The sequence below is a fragment of the Solanum tuberosum genome, unplaced genomic scaffold (genome assembly GCF_000226075.1).
Source record: "Solanum tuberosum cultivar DM 1-3 516 R44 unplaced genomic scaffold, SolTub_3.0 scf00105, whole genome shotgun sequence".
Taxonomy (NCBI): Eukaryota; Viridiplantae; Streptophyta; class Magnoliopsida; order Solanales; family Solanaceae; genus Solanum; species Solanum tuberosum.
In genome coordinates, this window is record NW_006239031.1 from 221,555 (window position 1) to 240,587 (window position 19,033).

Below are 19,033 nucleotides of genomic sequence, written 5' to 3' on the forward strand. Positions count from 1 at the left end.
CCACAAGCCACAAAGTAGAAGAAAATTATTGAGGAAGATTAGGGGTGGCAATGGGGCGGGACGGGTGTAGGGCGGGGCAGGTTTGGTCAAATATGGGGCGGGGCGGGGCGGATTTTTATATATGCGGGTGCGGGCAGGTCTCAATTAAAATCTTTAATTTTGTGCGGGTTGGGGTGTTTTCTTTTGTACTACTCAAAACTTCTATTGTCTTGATAATTATTGGAAGTTTGGTACTACTCAAAACTTAGTTACATCTAATTGATGCAAAATGGAGTTACAATCATAATTCATGTATTCACCAAATACTAAGTCATACAATTTGACATTAAAATGTAAATGTACTACAAATTGGATTTATTATTTTCATGTAAACCAGAAATCTTTAAATCACTCTATCATGTAAAGAATTTCATTACAATCATAATTCATGTATTCACCAAATACTAAGTCATACAATTTGACATTAAAATGTAAATGTACTACAAATTGGATTTATTATTTTCATGTAAACCAGAAATCTTTAAATCACTCTATCATGTAAAGAATTTCATTACAATCATAATTCATGTATACACCAAATACTAAAGTGTATGAGAAACAGAAACATAGTATAACATTACACTTCAAGTGTCAAAATCAGACACAGGAATGTTTGCAGCAAGAGATTGTTGAAGCTCTGCGGGGCGGGTTAATGCGGGGCAGGCGGGGAATAAATAAATAATTTTTCTATGCGGGGAGGGACAAAGTCTTTGTGGGTTTATGTGGGTTAGCCACGCACCCACCCGCACCATACCCGCACCGTTGCCATCCCCAAGGAAGATTCACCGAGCACTAAATGAAAGATGCTACTGAAGAAATTCCAATAAGATACAACCACCCCAACTCCATGCACAACCCCCAAACTTATGTTCAAACTAGTGGAATTATAACACATTGGTTGAGATACCAACTAGACTCCGGACAATATTTTCTAGTGGCAAAATATATTAGTTCAAAATATAGTCATAACCCAGGAGGAATGTAATACCTTATACCCAAAAAGTTCACAGCATGCCCTTCTGAAAACAGAGATCCTATCAGCAAAAACTGTCTTGTACCTGAAGAATGATTAAGCTTAGTTTCTCACAAGAACAACAAACCATCGACAATACAAATGCTGAGAAATCCTGAAACCTTTACCTCTCCTCACGCTTTTCTAATGTTGCTATTTGCTCTTTCAACTGCATAATCTTTCCAGAAATATAAGAATCAACCAGTGTACCCGCATCAGCTGCATAATTGAGAGGTAATGAATTAGAAATTATAAAAGGTGACGAAAAGGTCTCTAAAAACTTATATGTCCCAATTGACACTTCAAATGCATTAAGCATTGGATTATAGAAACTAACAAAAGGCACTTAAAATCTCACAGTAAATAGACCAGAGAAAGGAGGAAGATAATGGAGGAATGAAAAGAGGAAGAATACAAATTCACATTAATTAATACTTAATACTGTTTAACAGCTCCAATGAGCAGAGCATTAACCAGAGAGTTATATACTTCTTTTGACATCTAGAAGTATATTATGGGTGATAAATAGTTTATACTTCTTTATCAAAATAGCTCCCCTTTTACCATTCCAAACTAGTAAAAAGGATGATTATGATCAAGAAGAACCATCCATATTGAGTGATTCATACCTAAATCCAAAAAAAGTTGGGGCTGAATATATGAACCCACTAAAACCATTCCGCTTCATAAAACTAATAACGTTGTCTGCACAAATTTTTCCCAGACTAGACAGGATATTAGGATAAAAAATAAATACAAGTCCCTACATTCTCAAAAATCATAAAAGATATAGCCCCTAGTTACCCCCAGAGTTTTGGTCTAGGGGTAACATCAAAATGTGTGATGTGTGGGTTAGTCTCCCATCACGGGTTTGAACCCTTCTCTAAGTAAAAGCCTAGTATTCAAGTGGAGAAGGGTAAAGGGGAAGGCCCATTTACCCACCAAGATCCGAACCGTGCGCCACTGATCTTCAAGGATTTATTTGTTATTTAAAAAGATATATAGCCCCTAGTTGCAATTTTTGAAACTGTAGTCCCTAGTTGCAATTCATCATTATAGTTTCTGAATATAAGCTATCATGTAAACTTCAGATTTATTATTTATCATCAGGGTGTAAACTTCTTTAGATATTAAGCACTAAATCCTACTGGAAGTAACCTAGAAACATTAGGCCTTCAATGTATATAACTCAACTGGTGATGCTATTTGGAAACATCAAATAACAATTCTTAGGGATCATATAAATTCACATTGAAGAAAGAAGTAAATCTTTTGTTATCCAAAGATAAAAAGATTATATTGTCTTCTTCTTTTCTTTTTCCTCTTTTTTAATCCTACGTGTATCTTTTGTATTTCAGGAGTACTCAAAATTTTCTAACTGATAAAGATTATTGGATGTCATTCACACACTGCAACAATGGCATGTACATTCCTAGGTATATCTCTTTTTCTGAAATGACCTCTACCACTCAATCACGAACTACTTGGTCTGCAATAAATGTCTTCAATATCCATTTCACTTGGTTTGAACCTATTTCATTATAGTAATCATTAATTTATCTCTTTCTTTTTTAATAAAGGACCAGACAATTTATCTTTTTTAAAAAAGGACCAGAAATATTGGAGAAGAATATTATTGAATTGTTGTTCTACATTATTACAGAGAGACCCTATATATAGACACTACAATAGACACCTTTTCCAACTAGGACACTACAATACAATCCTTTTCTAAGTAGGACACTATATACCATTCTTATTGCTATTACTATTCCTATTCCTGGATTGTATATACATATTACTATTCTAACACTTTATAACAATGTTGGATAACAGACCAAAGCCTCAACCAAAATGATAGCCAGGGAGCACAAGACTAGAATAGTTGTAACATAACTCAATTGCAGTCTGTTTAATAATAGGAAAGGCACTGAATGGCAACAAATCACAGGCATACATGTACTTAAAATTGAAGTTATGTGCACCTGACTGCCCTTTTAACTCTTGAACAGCCAGTAACTGCTCTTTTGTCTTCTGCAACTCATTCTGAAGTGCCTCTATTGTTTGTTTTGCCTCATTTTCAACTCCCAGGGTGTTGACCATTCGCAAGACTTTAGTATTAGCAGATGAATAGTCCCCATGACCTAACTGCAAGGGGACCAAAAGTAACCTAAGGATACTAAAAATGGGTTACAGACTTACAACATTAAAATTATACACTCTCATTGGAACAATGATCTGAAGCACCAATAATGTTTCATTTCTAGTAAGAGACATACACGTGTGCATTCCATAACGGCATAAGAAATAAAAAAGAAAACATTCGCAAAAAAAAAAAATAGAAAAGAAAGTATTTTTCTGCAGTTGATTGCATCCTCACTGACGTTAAAATTTCATTAGGACGATAACAATGAATGCAAATGCATACAAGTAAGCATGGTACTCAAAAGCAGTTTTCGCATCGACATATATTACGTATTTTCATCAGGCAAAAGGTTCACCTAGCAGCCAAGTAGACCTATAAAGCATATCAACGAAACATAGGAGAAATGCCACTCCATTTTCCACGAAAGAGGCAAAACAAAGCGTATAATATCAGCATCATTAATGGGATTTAGGATATGATAAGATGGATGTAAAACAGAAGGAAAAACAAGACATGCAATTCTAAAATTATATAGCAAAAAAAAGATCATATTCTAACTCGCTCAAGTATACTGAGAAGTCATAAGCTGCATAACCACCAAATGCATGTACCAGTATCTCTAAAGGTCTTCAACAAATATCTAGAACATGAAATTCTTATGTGTCGTGGATGAACAACATCCCATTAGCATTTCCTGCCAGAGATTTATCACTTGTCTGAAACATATATTTTAAGAAACATAAAAAATACAACAGTACAAAGTATGTAACCCAGAAGTAACCTTGGACTCCAAGAGAGCTATCTGAGAACGTAAGCTATCACCCTCCCTCTCCAATGATTTAATTCTTCTAGCTTCATTATTTAGTTTCTCATTGAGAAACTTTATTTCATTGAGCTGGCGAATATTAACTTCTTTTTGTTCAGATAAATAGCTCTCCAGTTCCTTTATACAGTTCTCTTTCTTGGCAAGAGATGTTTCAAGCTCCTGTAGTCAGGATATAACTACCACAATTAGCTAAAGCACAAATCATAAGGTAGTTTGTCAATAGGAAAAAAGGGCAGGGGTTATAACCTGAAGAATAGCTCCACTGACCACTTCTTGACCACTTTCAACACTCTTCTGCTTCCTAAAGTCCTCAATGACATTTTTTAAGCGGTCCGTTTCCTCCATAACAGAAGCAAGCTACAAAGAAATTTGAGATCAAATACATAACAAGTTAAAAAGAACACAGAAGGACAGGAAAAAGGTTAGCTCTGAAACTAGAGGCATATGATCACCAAAAAAAAGGTAGCCATAATTTTATATATGCATTCCACTGTTTGGGAAGAGTAATATCAACACAAATACTAATGAGAACTCGGTCTATAAAAACCTACTTACCTAGAATTCAAATCCATTTTTTTATGGTGTACTTCCCAAGCAAGGAATCAAGAAGAAACAGAGACCACAAGGAAGAGGGAAAAGCAATTTTACAGTAACTAATTTCTGAAGCAGCAGATGCAAAATATGCTAACCTTCAACTCAATCCTCTTGATTTCTGATTTTGAAGATTCCGCTTTCTCCTTTGCAAGTACAGCCTCATTCTCTGCTTCCCTTTTCTCAAGATCAGCAGCGTCGAGAGCCACCTCCATTTGTTTAAGTCGAGCCTGGATCTCACCCACCTTCGTCATGCTATCAAGCACTTCTCTGGTTCCCAGAGAAGGAAACAAAAACTCTTGAATACCAATTAGTTGGGGATGGAAGCAAAGCAAGAAAATCAAGCAATTTCCACCCCAACTCATCTGAGAGAAAGGGGATAGAAATATTTTCATCCTTTCTCCAAATTCCATTTTACAATAAGTCAAGCTTCACATAAAGCAGCTATATCTCTCAATAACTGTAACAAAAGACTAACGATAAGTGTAGGAAATCAAGAATCTGAATTTATCTTTTTAAGGTGTGAAAGATGTGCATCATTTTATTAACTTAACATGCACGGAATATACAGGTTCACTTCCTATATTTACATCTATGAATGTTTCTACTCAATCTAGGTTAATTGGTGTCAATTTGCAGGACAGTGCACATTATACTACTCAAGCGAAAACAACAATGATTACCCAAAGAAAAAGAACAGAACTGCCAGAATTCGCTCTGTGGATTAGAATTAAACAATTAAGAGGAAGTTTAGAAAGCTTTCCACATTAAAAGTCAATCATTAAATCAACAAAAGAAACTCCTAACGGACCTACTATTAAGCACCAATGAGGAGCATGAAGTTAGAAACAGAGTTCATCAGTGAACATACTTGCTTCAGGACGAGAAAAAATTTAGTAAGCACCAAAATGAAGGAAAAACTGAATCAACAGGTTACCTCTGCAGAGCTGCAAATTTGGGAGGCACATCAGCAGCACATGATGCACCAGGAATGTCTTTAACCATTGATTTCCAAGTATTTAGTTCATCCTCTAACTTCTCCATATCTCCTTGAAGCATTGCTAGTTTTAGTAGCTCTGACTCTGCCCTCTCCCTCCGGCCTTTTTCCTCAAGTATCTTTACCTTCAATAACTCAATGTTTTCATGAGACGATTTCAGCTTTCTTGCTTCACGCACTTCAGCCTCCTGATGAGGAATCAAGATATATCAATCAAACATTTGCTAACCCAAAGTTAAATTTTGTTTTTATTTTTATTTTTGATAATATTCAAGTGATGAGTTTCAACTAGTTTACTGTTATTAGCAAAAGATGTAGAGATTTGAAGAACATAAAGAATAAATAATAAAGAAGAAGGCAAAAATAACAAATAAAATATAAAAAATAACTAATTTTAAAAAATTGAATGTAAAATGTCACATGGGTGCTCTTTTTGACTTACCTTCTAGCCACCACACATTACAAAGAGAGTGAAGTCATTCTCCATACTACTTGGCACTAATGAGAGGTTTTAGATAGTATATGTTATAGTTCATGGGGTAACAGTACACCCTATAGTTTAAGTGTCAATCTTGCAAAACATTGATAGTTCAGAGTGTTATTTATGTATTAACTTTTTTTCTATTTTGAGAAATAAACCAAAGTTCAAATTCTTTATAGTAAAATGTGGCACTGAAAAGATATGTTCTGATAACCGGTGGGATAGTCATGCCAGTTAGTTACTAATCCAGTGGCATAACTAAAATTTAGTAGAGCAAAAGAACTTTAACATAAAAGATCAATCTTTCACCTCCTTTATAACAATCTCATCAAAGCTAAAAGGAAAAAGCTTCCTATAGTTTAGAAGCTAATCCAGAAACTAGCAGGATATACACAGCTTATCGTGGAATTACTCTGTTTATAAAGTTATTTTCCCAATCATCGTACAGTTAGCTTGAAACTGATTATCTCAGTCATGGCACAGACAACCTGAATTTCTCACTACTGTAAGTGCTAGTAAGAACTAACAAAAAGTATTTAATTTTTTTGATAACCAACAAAAAAAAAAAAAAAAAAAAGCATTTAATTGCACATTGGACTATCACAAATGATGATGTAACTTACATAGCTTCTAAGTTCCTCCTGCAAATGTTTCACCAAAATGTTGCTGTCACTAGAACAACCTTCTTGAAATGTGAAACTTGACAGTTTCTTCTCTGCTTCAGTCTTCTGCTGCATGCACTGGGAAAAGACAAAAGAAAATTGTAAGTTCATTATAATTCAACATGGCCAAAAATGATAAACTAACAGACAAAAAATGATGCAAATGACAAAAAGAAAATAGACAGAAGAAAACATGCAAGACCACCATAGAGGATCTCATTTGATGACGTTCAACAACTTATGCAATTATATTTGTAAAATGTCAAAAAATAACTTCATCAAAAGAATCTAAAATTTGAAAAAGAATAGATAAGCCTCCACTCTCCTTGCTCCAGCATATGCTTGTGCGGACTCATGGGTGACATTTAAGACAAACAAAGCAGTAACTCTAGGATAGAAGATGCATTGACCTCATCAAGTCTCTTCCTTAGTTCTTCCAGCTGTTCCTTCAGCAGCACTGACTCTTCCTCAGCATTGGTAGCTCTGAATTCCATTATTTCAAGCTGCATAAAAGCATATTAGATGTTGGATATAACATTTTATTGCACTTCACACAGAGCATTCACAGAAACAATTCTCACGTTGTTACTTATTTTTGTGATAGAAAACTTGGATTCACTTTTGAGCTGCTCAAGATCATTCTGCAAACGACTTTTCTCTCTTTCTATGCTTTCCGACACACTACTAAGCTTTCTCTCTAAAAGACTTGCTTTTTCTTCTGCTGCAGCAGCTGACGTCTCAACTTTCTTACGAAGATTCATCTCGTTTTGGAACTTCACCTAGAAGACAATGAGATGGTAGATAAATTATATCATAGATGGCACGAAGGATATAATTAAGAAAGTTATACAGATTAAGTACCTCAAGAATTGATAAATGCTAGCAAAGAAAGCCTCCAATAGAAACATGAATAACTGGAGGTATGTCCCCAACCATTCATTCAGCAGTTAAATGGTAAATCTCCTCCTATGCATTTACACTCTGATGTATACATGTTGCTATAAATTGTTACTTAAAGAAGGAACTAACAGAAAACTACTCTAATAGTAGGACTTACGACCAAAGCATGACTTGTGCTGAGTATTGAGGACCAAGTCAGCACACCTCAACAAATGAGATAGATGTACACATTTTCTTTTATCAGGAGATGGATGTACACATTATTAGTCACAAATCAGTACCATTATCATTATAACTTGAAAATTATGGTCTCTGCTTCTTTTTGTTTCAGTTGGGAAGAAAAAAAAAAATGTGATAAAGTTTGAGATACAGTCTAATCAGATTAAGATAGTATCTGGCTCGCTTCTTACAGAGGCCATGTTCAGTCTTGGTTGGTTCCGCGACTTTGCATGGTAAATGTGATGACTCCAGTTGTTGTGGAGCACAGAGCGCCAAAATTGGCTTGGTTTCAAGATGTAGAATCTAAGCAGGATCTCATCTTGACATATATTCAAAGTGATTCATAAGTGGAAACTGCTTATTGTCCTCAACAACAACATACCCAGTATAGCCCCACAAGTGGGTGGTGTCCTCTCCGAATAGCAGGAGATAGTTGCCCTCCATATGGCTCACCAACTTCACTTGCTTCTATGGTCACTGCAAAGAGGTTCAGATCACTTATACACGGGCTCTACAGATGAAGGGGTTGGGTTAGGAGCGTTTTCAATATGATTTTTTTTTTGTATTTGTTCAATGAGAAATGCTAATTTGTATTGTCCACTTTCGTCATCCCCCTCTATCAAAATGATCGAAAAGGAAAGTGGGATTGCTTCTTATTCCAGTTTGATCTCTTGCATCTCTGTGTCTAAGAATTCCTTGTCAAAAAGAGAGAGTACTCTCTTCCTAGGCATAAATTATCGCACTTACCAAATCAAATCGCCTTATATTTAAGTTAAATTTACAGATTAGACCAAATTATTGATAATGAACTCATACATCAGCATAAAAACATGACGTGAACCAAAGAGAACCCATTGATTCTTCTCAAGAATGTGACATAAATATAATGGGAAATGACAATTAACATCTAGCACCTCAAGTTCATTGTACAACTGCAACTGTTTTCTGAGCCGTTCTTGAGAAACGTTGACCTCCTTCATTAGCTGGTCCTGCAGAGCCTCTTCGCGCCCTTTAGCAGCAGCTAGTTCTTGCTCTGCATTGAGAAATTGATCACGGAATTTCTTCCTTTCAGCATCTGCACGTGTAATTCATGTCATCATGCAAATTAAAATCAATAAGTATTGGAGTATACTTTCCAGAAAAGGTGAATTACAAACCAAATAGTCATTGTCCCTCCAGTGGAATTAAAGGGTTAGTGGTGAACAGAAAGAAAAAAAATAGAAAGGAAATTAACAAAAAAGAAGAAAAAGCATGACAGTTGCTAAAAAGGAGTCAACATTTAGGAGACAAAAAATACGAAGTCAAATAATATCATTCCGATGTGTGCATGAATGGATGTATGTTCATGTGTATCTATATATGTATGCCTGAATCCATTTATGTACACACATTGCTTCAGTGAAGTTGCTAGTTCTCACATATAAATTTTGAAATAAAGAAGACAGCCTTTTAACAATTGAAATCAGGGGAGCAATTGAACCGTACAAACAAGATTAGTTTAGTAAAGGAACAATTGTATTGTGCTCTATAGATGTTTCTACCAAAGAATCTTCATTCTCTGGTACAAAAGTGCATTAAATTGAGCAGTCAAAGGTAAACTTTTAAAATGTCTGTTGAAAGGACAAGGAGAAACAAAATCATGTAACTAGTCAAACATATTTCACAGAATTGGATATTTATGACTCACCGGCTTTAAGATAATCATTGTTTAGTGCTTCAAGTTTGGATTGGTTATCACGAGCTTGCTTTTCTGCACTGCTTAAGGCATCAAAAAACTCTGACTTCACCTGATAATAGAATTTGTTTTTATATAGATATAAGCAAAATCATGCAGGCTATCACAAGAACTGAGTACAATAAATAAACAGGGAGCCATTGATAAGTCATTGACCAATATAAGAGACACAAGAATGCTAACTTAAAGGAATATATTATTTAGCTCGGAGGTCTTCCATCATCTTCTGTCATTCTATGTAATCAAACCTGAAAGGAAAAACTGCAGGTAGGTCCCACCGTTCGGACCGATTTGGAAGTCATATATATCCTTCAGCAATACTTGCACTATCCAAACGTGCTAATCAAGAGTAGCTCAATTTGAGTCCATCTAAGATGTACTTGTAAGTTTGTTTTTTAGTGAAGTAAGCAGATTTGTGTTATCAAAAAAGATGAAGTAGATTATATTAATGGAGGGCATAAAACACCTGTATGCAAGTAGTATACCAAAAAGTAGAAAACAATGTTCTAATTAATTTATATAAAAAAATTTGTTTGTGATTAGTTCATTGTGAAGAAGCTCAGCCTCAAGTTGACTCAAGAATCAACTACGAGTTGGTATACACATCTAAGACCAAATTCACTCAACATATGAATAAAGTTTGAATATAAAGCTCATTAGGGAATCAACCCAAGTTTGAAAGACCATTTACCCATGCCTTAAGTCTTTTAACATGGATTAATTAGCACTCCGGTAGCAATAAAATCACACAAATGTTTAGTCTGGGAAAATCTCATTAGTGGACAAAGCGAAAAGCAGTCACAGTCAAGGGAATCGGTGCACCTACTGTCTTTATCTCAAGATATATACATAAATAGTTGCAATTTCCACTACTACATAAGAAAAAAAAATAGGTACAAGCCTCAATATGTCTGCACTCACTGATTTAAAACCTTGAATCCACTACAATTGTTGAAAAATCAATTCGATACTGGAATTGTAATGAAGAGAGTGGGGATTAATGAATGAATACCATTTGACGGCATTGATAAGTGCAGAGCATTTGGTCGGAAGATTCTGGGTGATGATGAGATGATTCCGGCAACGGTGTATCCTCGAAGATGACAAGCTGCCGATTGCCGGAGCTGGGACTTCCATCTTCCGGTTGATTGCTCTGCGCCTTTCGCTTGAATGGTGGTGTTCTCAGGATCATGATTCTTCCAAATACTAGGGTTTTGATAACTTCAACAGTAATTGAATCAAGCTCTGATGATTGATGAAAATGTAAGAGGCCTTGCAGAGAAGCAGCTACTGCAAGTGTTTCGAAAACTGAGGCGCCAATTGGTGAGTCGGATCCAAATAATCCGTCGCCATTTTACTTAGCGTAAGAGATGACCCGAATCCCTTTGGGCTACTGCTACACTTGTGTGGGTCATTGGCACAAATGTCCTATTTTGGGCCTCTTGCTAATTTTTGCTCTTCAAAATAGGAGTAGTAATATTTATGTTTTATTTTTTAGAGCGTAAAAAAAAGATTCACGAGATATAAGTTCAGTTCAAGTTATATTCTAGAACAATAATTAAGTAACACAAATTATGCTCCCAAGACCAAAATTATTAAGTTCGAGACACAAGTTATGCTCCAAGACAGGAGTTTAGTGGACTAAAAGTTATGCTTCAATGGCCCAAATTAGAAACTCAAGGCACGTGAGAATCAATTATTATAGAACTTAGCTAAACATTCTCTAAAAAGTTTTGCTTTGTGATATTAATTTTTCCCAACAAATTTAGGTCAAAATTAAAAGTACTTATTAGGTCCACAAATTTTCATTAAATAGGCAATAGACGCAGAAATTAAAGACCACAAATTTAAGGAACAAAAATTTAAAATCATCCCAAAACAAAGGTATTCTATGCAAAAACTTGAACTTGTTGTAAGCATAACATAACTAACCACTAACAAGCAAATACATGAGATTAACTAATAAAACAAGTGTTTAAAATTTTTATTTTATTTGTACACTACAAAAGTGTTTAAGAAAACTATTTCGACTTACAAGCGTCCAAAATAAGTCAGTGAAATAGACTCTTATCGAAAATGGTAAGTAATTTATCAATACTAATATATAATATTATATACTCTTATTTAAAACGGTAAGTAATTTGTCAATGCTAATATATATTATGTTGACTAGTAATGTTAGGCATACTGAAATTAAGCTCAACAACAATAATATACCCATCGTAGTCGTCCTATAGGTATTTTGAAATAAAGTCATCATATAAAAATGAATAATATTTATTTTTGAGATGATGATAAAAAATAAATTGAAACTATTACTTTTTCATAAATTTCGTCTCTTAACTATATATTATTTTCTTTAGCTACCTAAACTATCCCTATCTATATTCAACATTAAATATATAATTTTTCAAATATCAACCTACAAATGTTATTCAAGACCGTACTAAAATATTTCCTAACAATTTTACTGTTTTTGTCTCCATTATCCCTAAGGACCCGGGAAAAAGAGTTCGTAATTTTCTCCTAATTTTATTTTTGTTATTGTCTTTGATAATGACATTTGAAATAAAAATTTAGATGTACGTGCATAGAAATTTATGGGACATAAGAATATTTGAAATCTAATTGACGCTCCACCTTAAATTAAACCATAAAATAAAAAATATATATATATATCAGTTTATAGAAAAAAAAGAACATTGACTTATAAAAGTTAAAACTTATAGTTTGACAAAAGTTAAATTTTATTACAACACGTTTAAGTTAGTGTAATATGAATGTATCATACTTCAATTTTTTGTGTTTGACAATTACGGCAGCATCATTTTTAGACTATCTTTAAGGTCTTAAACAATATTAAGCTTGAATTATAAACATGATTATAAGTTTACAAACGTGTTTCTTAACCCAAATAATGAGTAACTATAGTTTTACCTCAAATACTATTTCGATGATCACTCCAATTAACAGTAAACCGAATAACACGTATATAAATAAAAAATATAATATTTTAAAGATAAAATTAGGTATTTGAGCGATGGGTCAAAATAATTATTGTTTTTTACGCCAATCAAGTAAATAATAAATATAACATCTAGTTCATCAAGTTATCATTATTTAATAAAAGTAAATTAATTTAATCCTCTTACAAAATTGTGCTATTTAGGATATAGATCGACTTTAGTCTTGAACTTTCAAAATGATAATTGTTTTATTTTATTTGAAGCTAGAATAATACTCTATCCGTTCCTATTTATATGTGTCCTTACTAAAAATAAATGTTCTTTAATAGTACTTGTAATTTCACAAAATCAATACATAAATAATATTATTCTTCCTATTTTAAACTTGAGAATTATTAGCCTTTAAACATATGAATTTTACCAACAAAGGAAAACTAAATGATTTATTCATGTTCATTGACCAATTTAATTAATCAAAATAAATTAATTTATTGAAAATTTGACTTTAAGAAAACACTAAATAAGAGTTTTAATGGTCAACTCACCTAATTTTTTTTAAGGGACATTAAATCTAAAATGATATCAATTAAATAGGTAGTAATTTGAACGACAATGAATGTCGACAACAAAATAGAACAATTCTATCTTTATTTTCTTAATTAAAATAAAATAGTAATAGTAACTATATATCGAATTGACAACTCAGAAATAACCCGAAAAAAGTAACAAAAATTGTCCAGTAGAGACTCCAGAAAAGGCCCATAAAGTCCTTACAAAACTATTATCCGTGCAAAATTGTCCACAAAAATGTAGCGCAGAAAAAAATAAAGACATGGGCCGGCAAATTGGTACGTGTGAATTAACTATGGTCAAAAATACTTTTTATAGAAATATCCTAAATACCAAAGAAATCGACTTGCTTCTTCTTATTTAGCAGTATTGTACTACTCCCTCCGTTTTTTTTAAAAATGTCCTAATTTGACTTCGAATAAAGTTTAAGAAAAATATTAAATCTTGTGATTCTAAATTAAAATTATGTCAAATGTATCAAAATGTCCTTTAATTTTGTGATCTTAAACATGTCATGTGAAAAGTTGAAGTTAAAGTGTTGCCAAAAAAGAAAATAGATCATTTTTTTAAAACAGATTTACAAATGAAATGAGGTTTTTTTTTTTTAAACGGATAAAGTATTATTGTTCTGTAGTTAACTATGGTTAAGTTGTCTGGACTAATGTAGGTATAAAGTTACAAATGTACCCTTCCAACAAACATAGAAAAGTTTTGTCTAGTTACTATTAATTGAAAGTAGCTAAGGTTCTTTTTTCTTTTAAAGTTTAACCCAAACAAACATGTGGAGTTCATTTCACGGCTCTTATTATTGGGCCACCATTCCATACTTTCACTTCCATTATTGCTTCTCCATCCTCTCCATCCTCTCATGTCTCTCCCTTTTTTATTTTTTATTATTACTCGCTTCGCCAGGTTCAATTTTACTCGTCTATTTTAAATTTTATAGATATTTCAAACAAAAAAAAATGATTGATGTGAAAAAGTCATCATAATATCTGAATTATTAAATAAAAGTTACTCTCTGCATTTCAAATTAATTGAATTGTTGAAGTGTTTTGCATCCTTTAAGAAAAGAAGATTAAAACATAAATTAGGCATAACTTTCCATTTTTACCCTTATTAATTATTGTCAAATTTATGATTAAAATAACTAAATATTAATTAATAACTAATTCCAATACTAACTAATGAAGGGTAAAATTGGAAGAACATTCTAAAAATAATCTTGAAAATTAAACAATTAAGTTAATTTGAAAAATGAAAAATGTCTCAACAATTCAATTAATATGAAATGGAGTAATGTCTTATTACTTGTTTAATTAGACTAATTCTGAAATAAGCTATATGAAGATTTGAGATTAAAAGCGAAAGAAGTTATTTCTATAAGAAGATGAAATAATAATTATCAAAAATAAATAATGAAAATGATAGAGATTTACAAGTTCCATCAAGCCCTTTTTCTACAAAATAAGGTGAAATGTATTTTATAAATAAACAATTATTTTTTAAAAAGTATGAAATAGGAGTATGTATTATTTTTAATATAGTAAAGTAAATAATTAATAAATAATAATACAAGATAAATTATTTAATATAGTTAAATTCAAAATAACAACCGAACTTATCTTCAAATCAAATGATCCTTTAATATTTTACTCTCTCTTTTTTTTTGTGTGTGTGAGTTGGCTTTACTGTTTGAGTGGGCTATGCACTCAATTTCCCCAACTATAGTGGGACCCTTTTCCCCATTTCCTCGTTATCTTATTAGTTCGACCCAATCCACTATAAGTTTTTAAGAAAATGACAAAATTAGGTTCTTCATAATTATAATACAATTTCCACTAAATTATCCTTAAAATAATTTAATATAGTGGTTTGGAGGACTGACAAAGGGTACGTAAATTTGGTGGATGTATTAAATTTATAGGATGTAAACTTTACTTCTTTAGCTACAAATTATTATAAAATTATAAGTTGTTATGGTCAAATTTAACAAACATAATAGTAATTTGTATAAAAATATCATAAACGTTGTCAATATTTAAAGAAGTAAATAAATAAATAATTACTATAATGACATTGTATTTTAAAAGTACAGTTCAAGTATGTAAACTTGTTAGAAGAGTAACAGTAGGTTTGAAACTAGTCTGTTTTAATGTTTTTCTCGAATAATACTAAATTGATTTTAAAAAGTTAATTAAATGTTTAAATCACCGACAGTAGTAATTGTAATGATTCACTTATAATTATCTAAGCTATTTTATTGAGTGATATCATCTTTTTATTCAATATATAGGTAAAATGTTGTATGATCAAATTACATAAATCGTTATGCCTTTGCTTAAGAGAAATGTGTACAATATATAGTCATACATACATTTATACATACTTCTTAAAAACGATAAAAATGATTTTCAATAAAAATAAAAGGAAGTTCATATAATAGGTTCGGAATTTCAAAGTCAAAATGCAATTATATTATGTGATTTGTACATTTGTCCAACTACTAAAATAGACATTTTTTTTCTTGATTTCAAAGTAAAACATTTTATACATGTGTTAGAAATACAAATCATAAACGAAATTGACATTTAAAGATGTAAAGGAGTGAATAAATCATTATAATGACATTGCATTTTGGAAATACAGTTTTTTTTTTTTTTTTTTACCCTCCCTAGGAGCTCCCACCCATTTTACTTCCTTGGTGACTCGAACTCGCAACCTTCGGATTGGAAGTGAGGGGTGCTTACCATTCAAGCAACTCCCTCTCGTCGGAAATACAGTTTAAATATACTATTATACTTTTATTTGATGAATTTTTATTATTTTAAAATATATTTATAATAGGATCATAAATTGTTATTGATGTGTCTCCATTTGACTAGTCACCCTTTATAAGTTAAACTTCATTTATTAAATTGGTAGAAATAAAAAAACGAACATGTCTTAGTTGAATTACTTTCACTATGTTAGATGAGTAATCTTAGATTTGAATCTGATTTGTTTGAATTTAATAATGCAATATCAATTTTTAAAAGTTAATTAAATTAATATGAGTAGTTTAAACCATCAATATCATATGGTAATTGAACCGCTTCCTCATACTTATTTAAGTTATTTTATTAAGTAATGTCATTCTTTTTGTATTCACTATATATGTAAATTAGTGTTGAATCACACCTTAAATCAACATACCTTCGTTTCAGAGGAATGTACACATGGTTGATTACTTTCACTTTATTGGACGAGTAGTACGTATGTTTGAGCCTAATTTGCTTCAATGTTTTTTTTAGAATAAATGCTAAATTAATTTTAAAAAATTGATTAACGTGCAAATAGTGGGTCAAACCACCAACATGGTAATTGAAACGCTTCACTTATTATTTATATGAGCTGTTTTTTGAATGATGTCATTTTTTTTAGTATTCAATATATATATAAAATGATGTTGAATCACACCGCTTGAGTCGAGATGCCTCCACCCCTGTAGAAATGTACGCAACATGCATACATACTCATTAACATCGATAAAAATGTTTTTCAATAAATAAAAAGATATAAAACATTACTTAAAGTTTAAATAATGAGTTTGAAATTTCAAATCAAAATACAATTGTGTAATGTGATTTATACATTTGCCCAAATACAAGAGTAAACTATTTTCCCTTTGTTTCATAATATAATAAAGAGAAAAGGGTATAAAATACCCCTTAACTTTATTTTATTGGTTGACTATGCCCTTGCAGTTAAAGTGAAGTTAGTTTTACCCCTACCGTTACTAATGTCACCATATATACTCTTTATTTGAGGGAAAGTCCCAAATTAACTTAAATTGCCCAATTTAATTAAAATAGCCCGATTTTCTCTTTTAATCATAACCCAACCCGCTAAACCAAATTAAAACCCCAAACCCATGACCAACCCCTCTAATCATAACCCGATTTTGGCTTCTTGAAGATTTTTTTTAAAAAAATAATAATCTTCTTGAAGATTTGTTATCTTCATGATGTGATTTTTTGCACATGGTTAACTTCTTGATTATCCCTGAAAATTTAAATTCTGCTCCAGTTATGTTGAGGATCCACATGCATTTGTCGATCTTTTCGTATCAAATGATGATTCGTAAGTCTCAGTCACTTGTCTAAGAAGTTTTTTATTTTCTTTATTTAGATTGAAAAACAACAGTACCATTGTTCTTAATTTGCTTCTTTTCTAGGACACTGTTGATGAGATCATGTGCATTCTACCCTAAATTCGGGGTGGGAGCTTTTGACATTTTCCCTTGTGCTTTTAAAGATAGGAGAAACACGAACAACAAGTAGTTTTGGTGATTTGGGCTGTGAATTTTTTGAACTCAAATTCACCGGTGGAGAAATGCTCAGCGATACAGAGCTAATTGGCGAATCCAAATTGGAACTGGAAGATGAGCTCAACCCACCAAAATTCTTCACCTCAACGACGACTGTCTATAATTAGATTATCTACTGAATTATAAGAGGGGATTTGAGAATTTTTTTGCCCTAAGAATGTTCATTTGAGAATGGGTTAAAATAATTTGGTCATGAGATTAGAGGGGTTGGGCATTGGGTTAAAAATAGGGAATGTTTTTTTAAAAATTCGGGTAATTTGAGGCTTTCCGTTAAATGAGGGATATATATGGTGAAATTAGTAACGATAGGGATAAAACTAACTTCATTTTAATGGTAAAGATAAAATCAATCAATAAAATAAAATTTAGGAATATTTTTGACCCTTTTTCCTATAATAAACTTAGTATTATGCATGTGTTAGAAAAACACAAGTGTTGCTCGGTTGTAGATTTAATCAAAATGGATAAGCTGTAGGCGATTGCATCTCGTAGTGAAATGTGCAAATGACCAATCAGGAGAAGAAAGGGGCAATAAATAAAGGGATTGAGATGTCATTAAAGCAGAAAATATGTGGACATTAATGTCAAATCCCACTCAGCCATCATCAATAATGAAACACACCCACATAATTAATCAATTAAACAATTAAAAGCACTTCTTGTCTGCTTAATTTTAATTTAATTAATTAAATATACAATTAATTAATTAAAGTAATTAATAAGAAAAGATAATTAAAAAAATCGTGCAATTCCCAATAGAGTTAGCTTTAACGCGCGTGGACACTGGATGGGAAACCTGTTGGCGTTTCGGGGCACGCTTTTCTTCTGTGTTTCTTCTTTATTTATTAGTAGTATTATACATTTATTATTTATTCACTCCCTCCGTCCAACAATAATTGTTCACTATTGACTTGGTATACTCTTTAAAAATTAATAAATAATAAAAATAATATTTTTATTTTATTTTATTAAATTTAATACTTTGAGAAATATGTTGGATGATACTATTTTAATAGTAAGGACAAAATAGACATAAAAAGTAAATTACTTTATCTTTTAATTTTTTAAATTAGACAAATATTATTGAACAATTATATTTTTAGTATAGTGGACAACGAAAATACTATTTATTTATTTACTCTTCCCTCTATTATTATTCTTCATCTACCCACCCCTACCAAAGATCGGATCTAATTATGAGTACAAATGAATCCACTCTTTTGACTTCATTTATACATTTATCAATACCCAATCAAATAAAATTTCTGTCTATTTTTTTATATATATAAATATCTTATTAATAACAAAATTTTATTTTATTCTGTATGGTTTTTATTTATAGCTAATTTTTATTATCATTAGCCTACATTTTTTTTACTTAAAAAGGAAATTATATATAACATATTGAGACATAAGTGGAGTCAAAATTTGAATCTTATGAGTTTAGAATTTTGATTACTTTATGTTACTAGAATTTAAATTAGTAATTTATATATATTTTGTAATTTTTAAAAGACTAC

General features: G+C 31.7%; 1 protein-coding gene across 1 annotated transcript in view; it reads right to left on the minus strand.

Annotated features, from left to right (window-relative positions):
- The window catches only part of LOC102604068 (mitotic spindle checkpoint protein MAD1), a 12,172-nt gene extending 1,155 nt beyond the window's left edge, over positions 1-11,017 (minus strand). The window contains exons 1-13 of the mRNA XM_006349217.2: positions 10,621-11,017; positions 9,561-9,660; positions 8,788-8,948; positions 7,336-7,533; positions 7,165-7,257; positions 6,716-6,832; positions 5,552-5,799; positions 4,713-4,884; positions 4,270-4,380; positions 3,979-4,182; positions 3,037-3,199; positions 1,180-1,270; positions 1,028-1,097 (exon numbers count right to left, since the gene is read on the minus strand). Coding sequence (XP_006349279.1) covers positions 1,028-1,097; positions 1,180-1,270; positions 3,037-3,199; positions 3,979-4,182; positions 4,270-4,380; positions 4,713-4,884; positions 5,552-5,799; positions 6,716-6,832; positions 7,165-7,257; positions 7,336-7,533; positions 8,788-8,948; positions 9,561-9,660; positions 10,621-10,800 — 1,908 coding nt within the window. The 5' untranslated portion in view covers positions 10,801-11,017. The remainder of the gene's footprint in view (positions 1-1,027; positions 1,098-1,179; positions 1,271-3,036; positions 3,200-3,978; positions 4,183-4,269; positions 4,381-4,712; positions 4,885-5,551; positions 5,800-6,715; positions 6,833-7,164; positions 7,258-7,335; positions 7,534-8,787; positions 8,949-9,560; positions 9,661-10,620) is intronic.
- Positions 11,018-19,033: the final 8,016 nt, after the last annotated feature.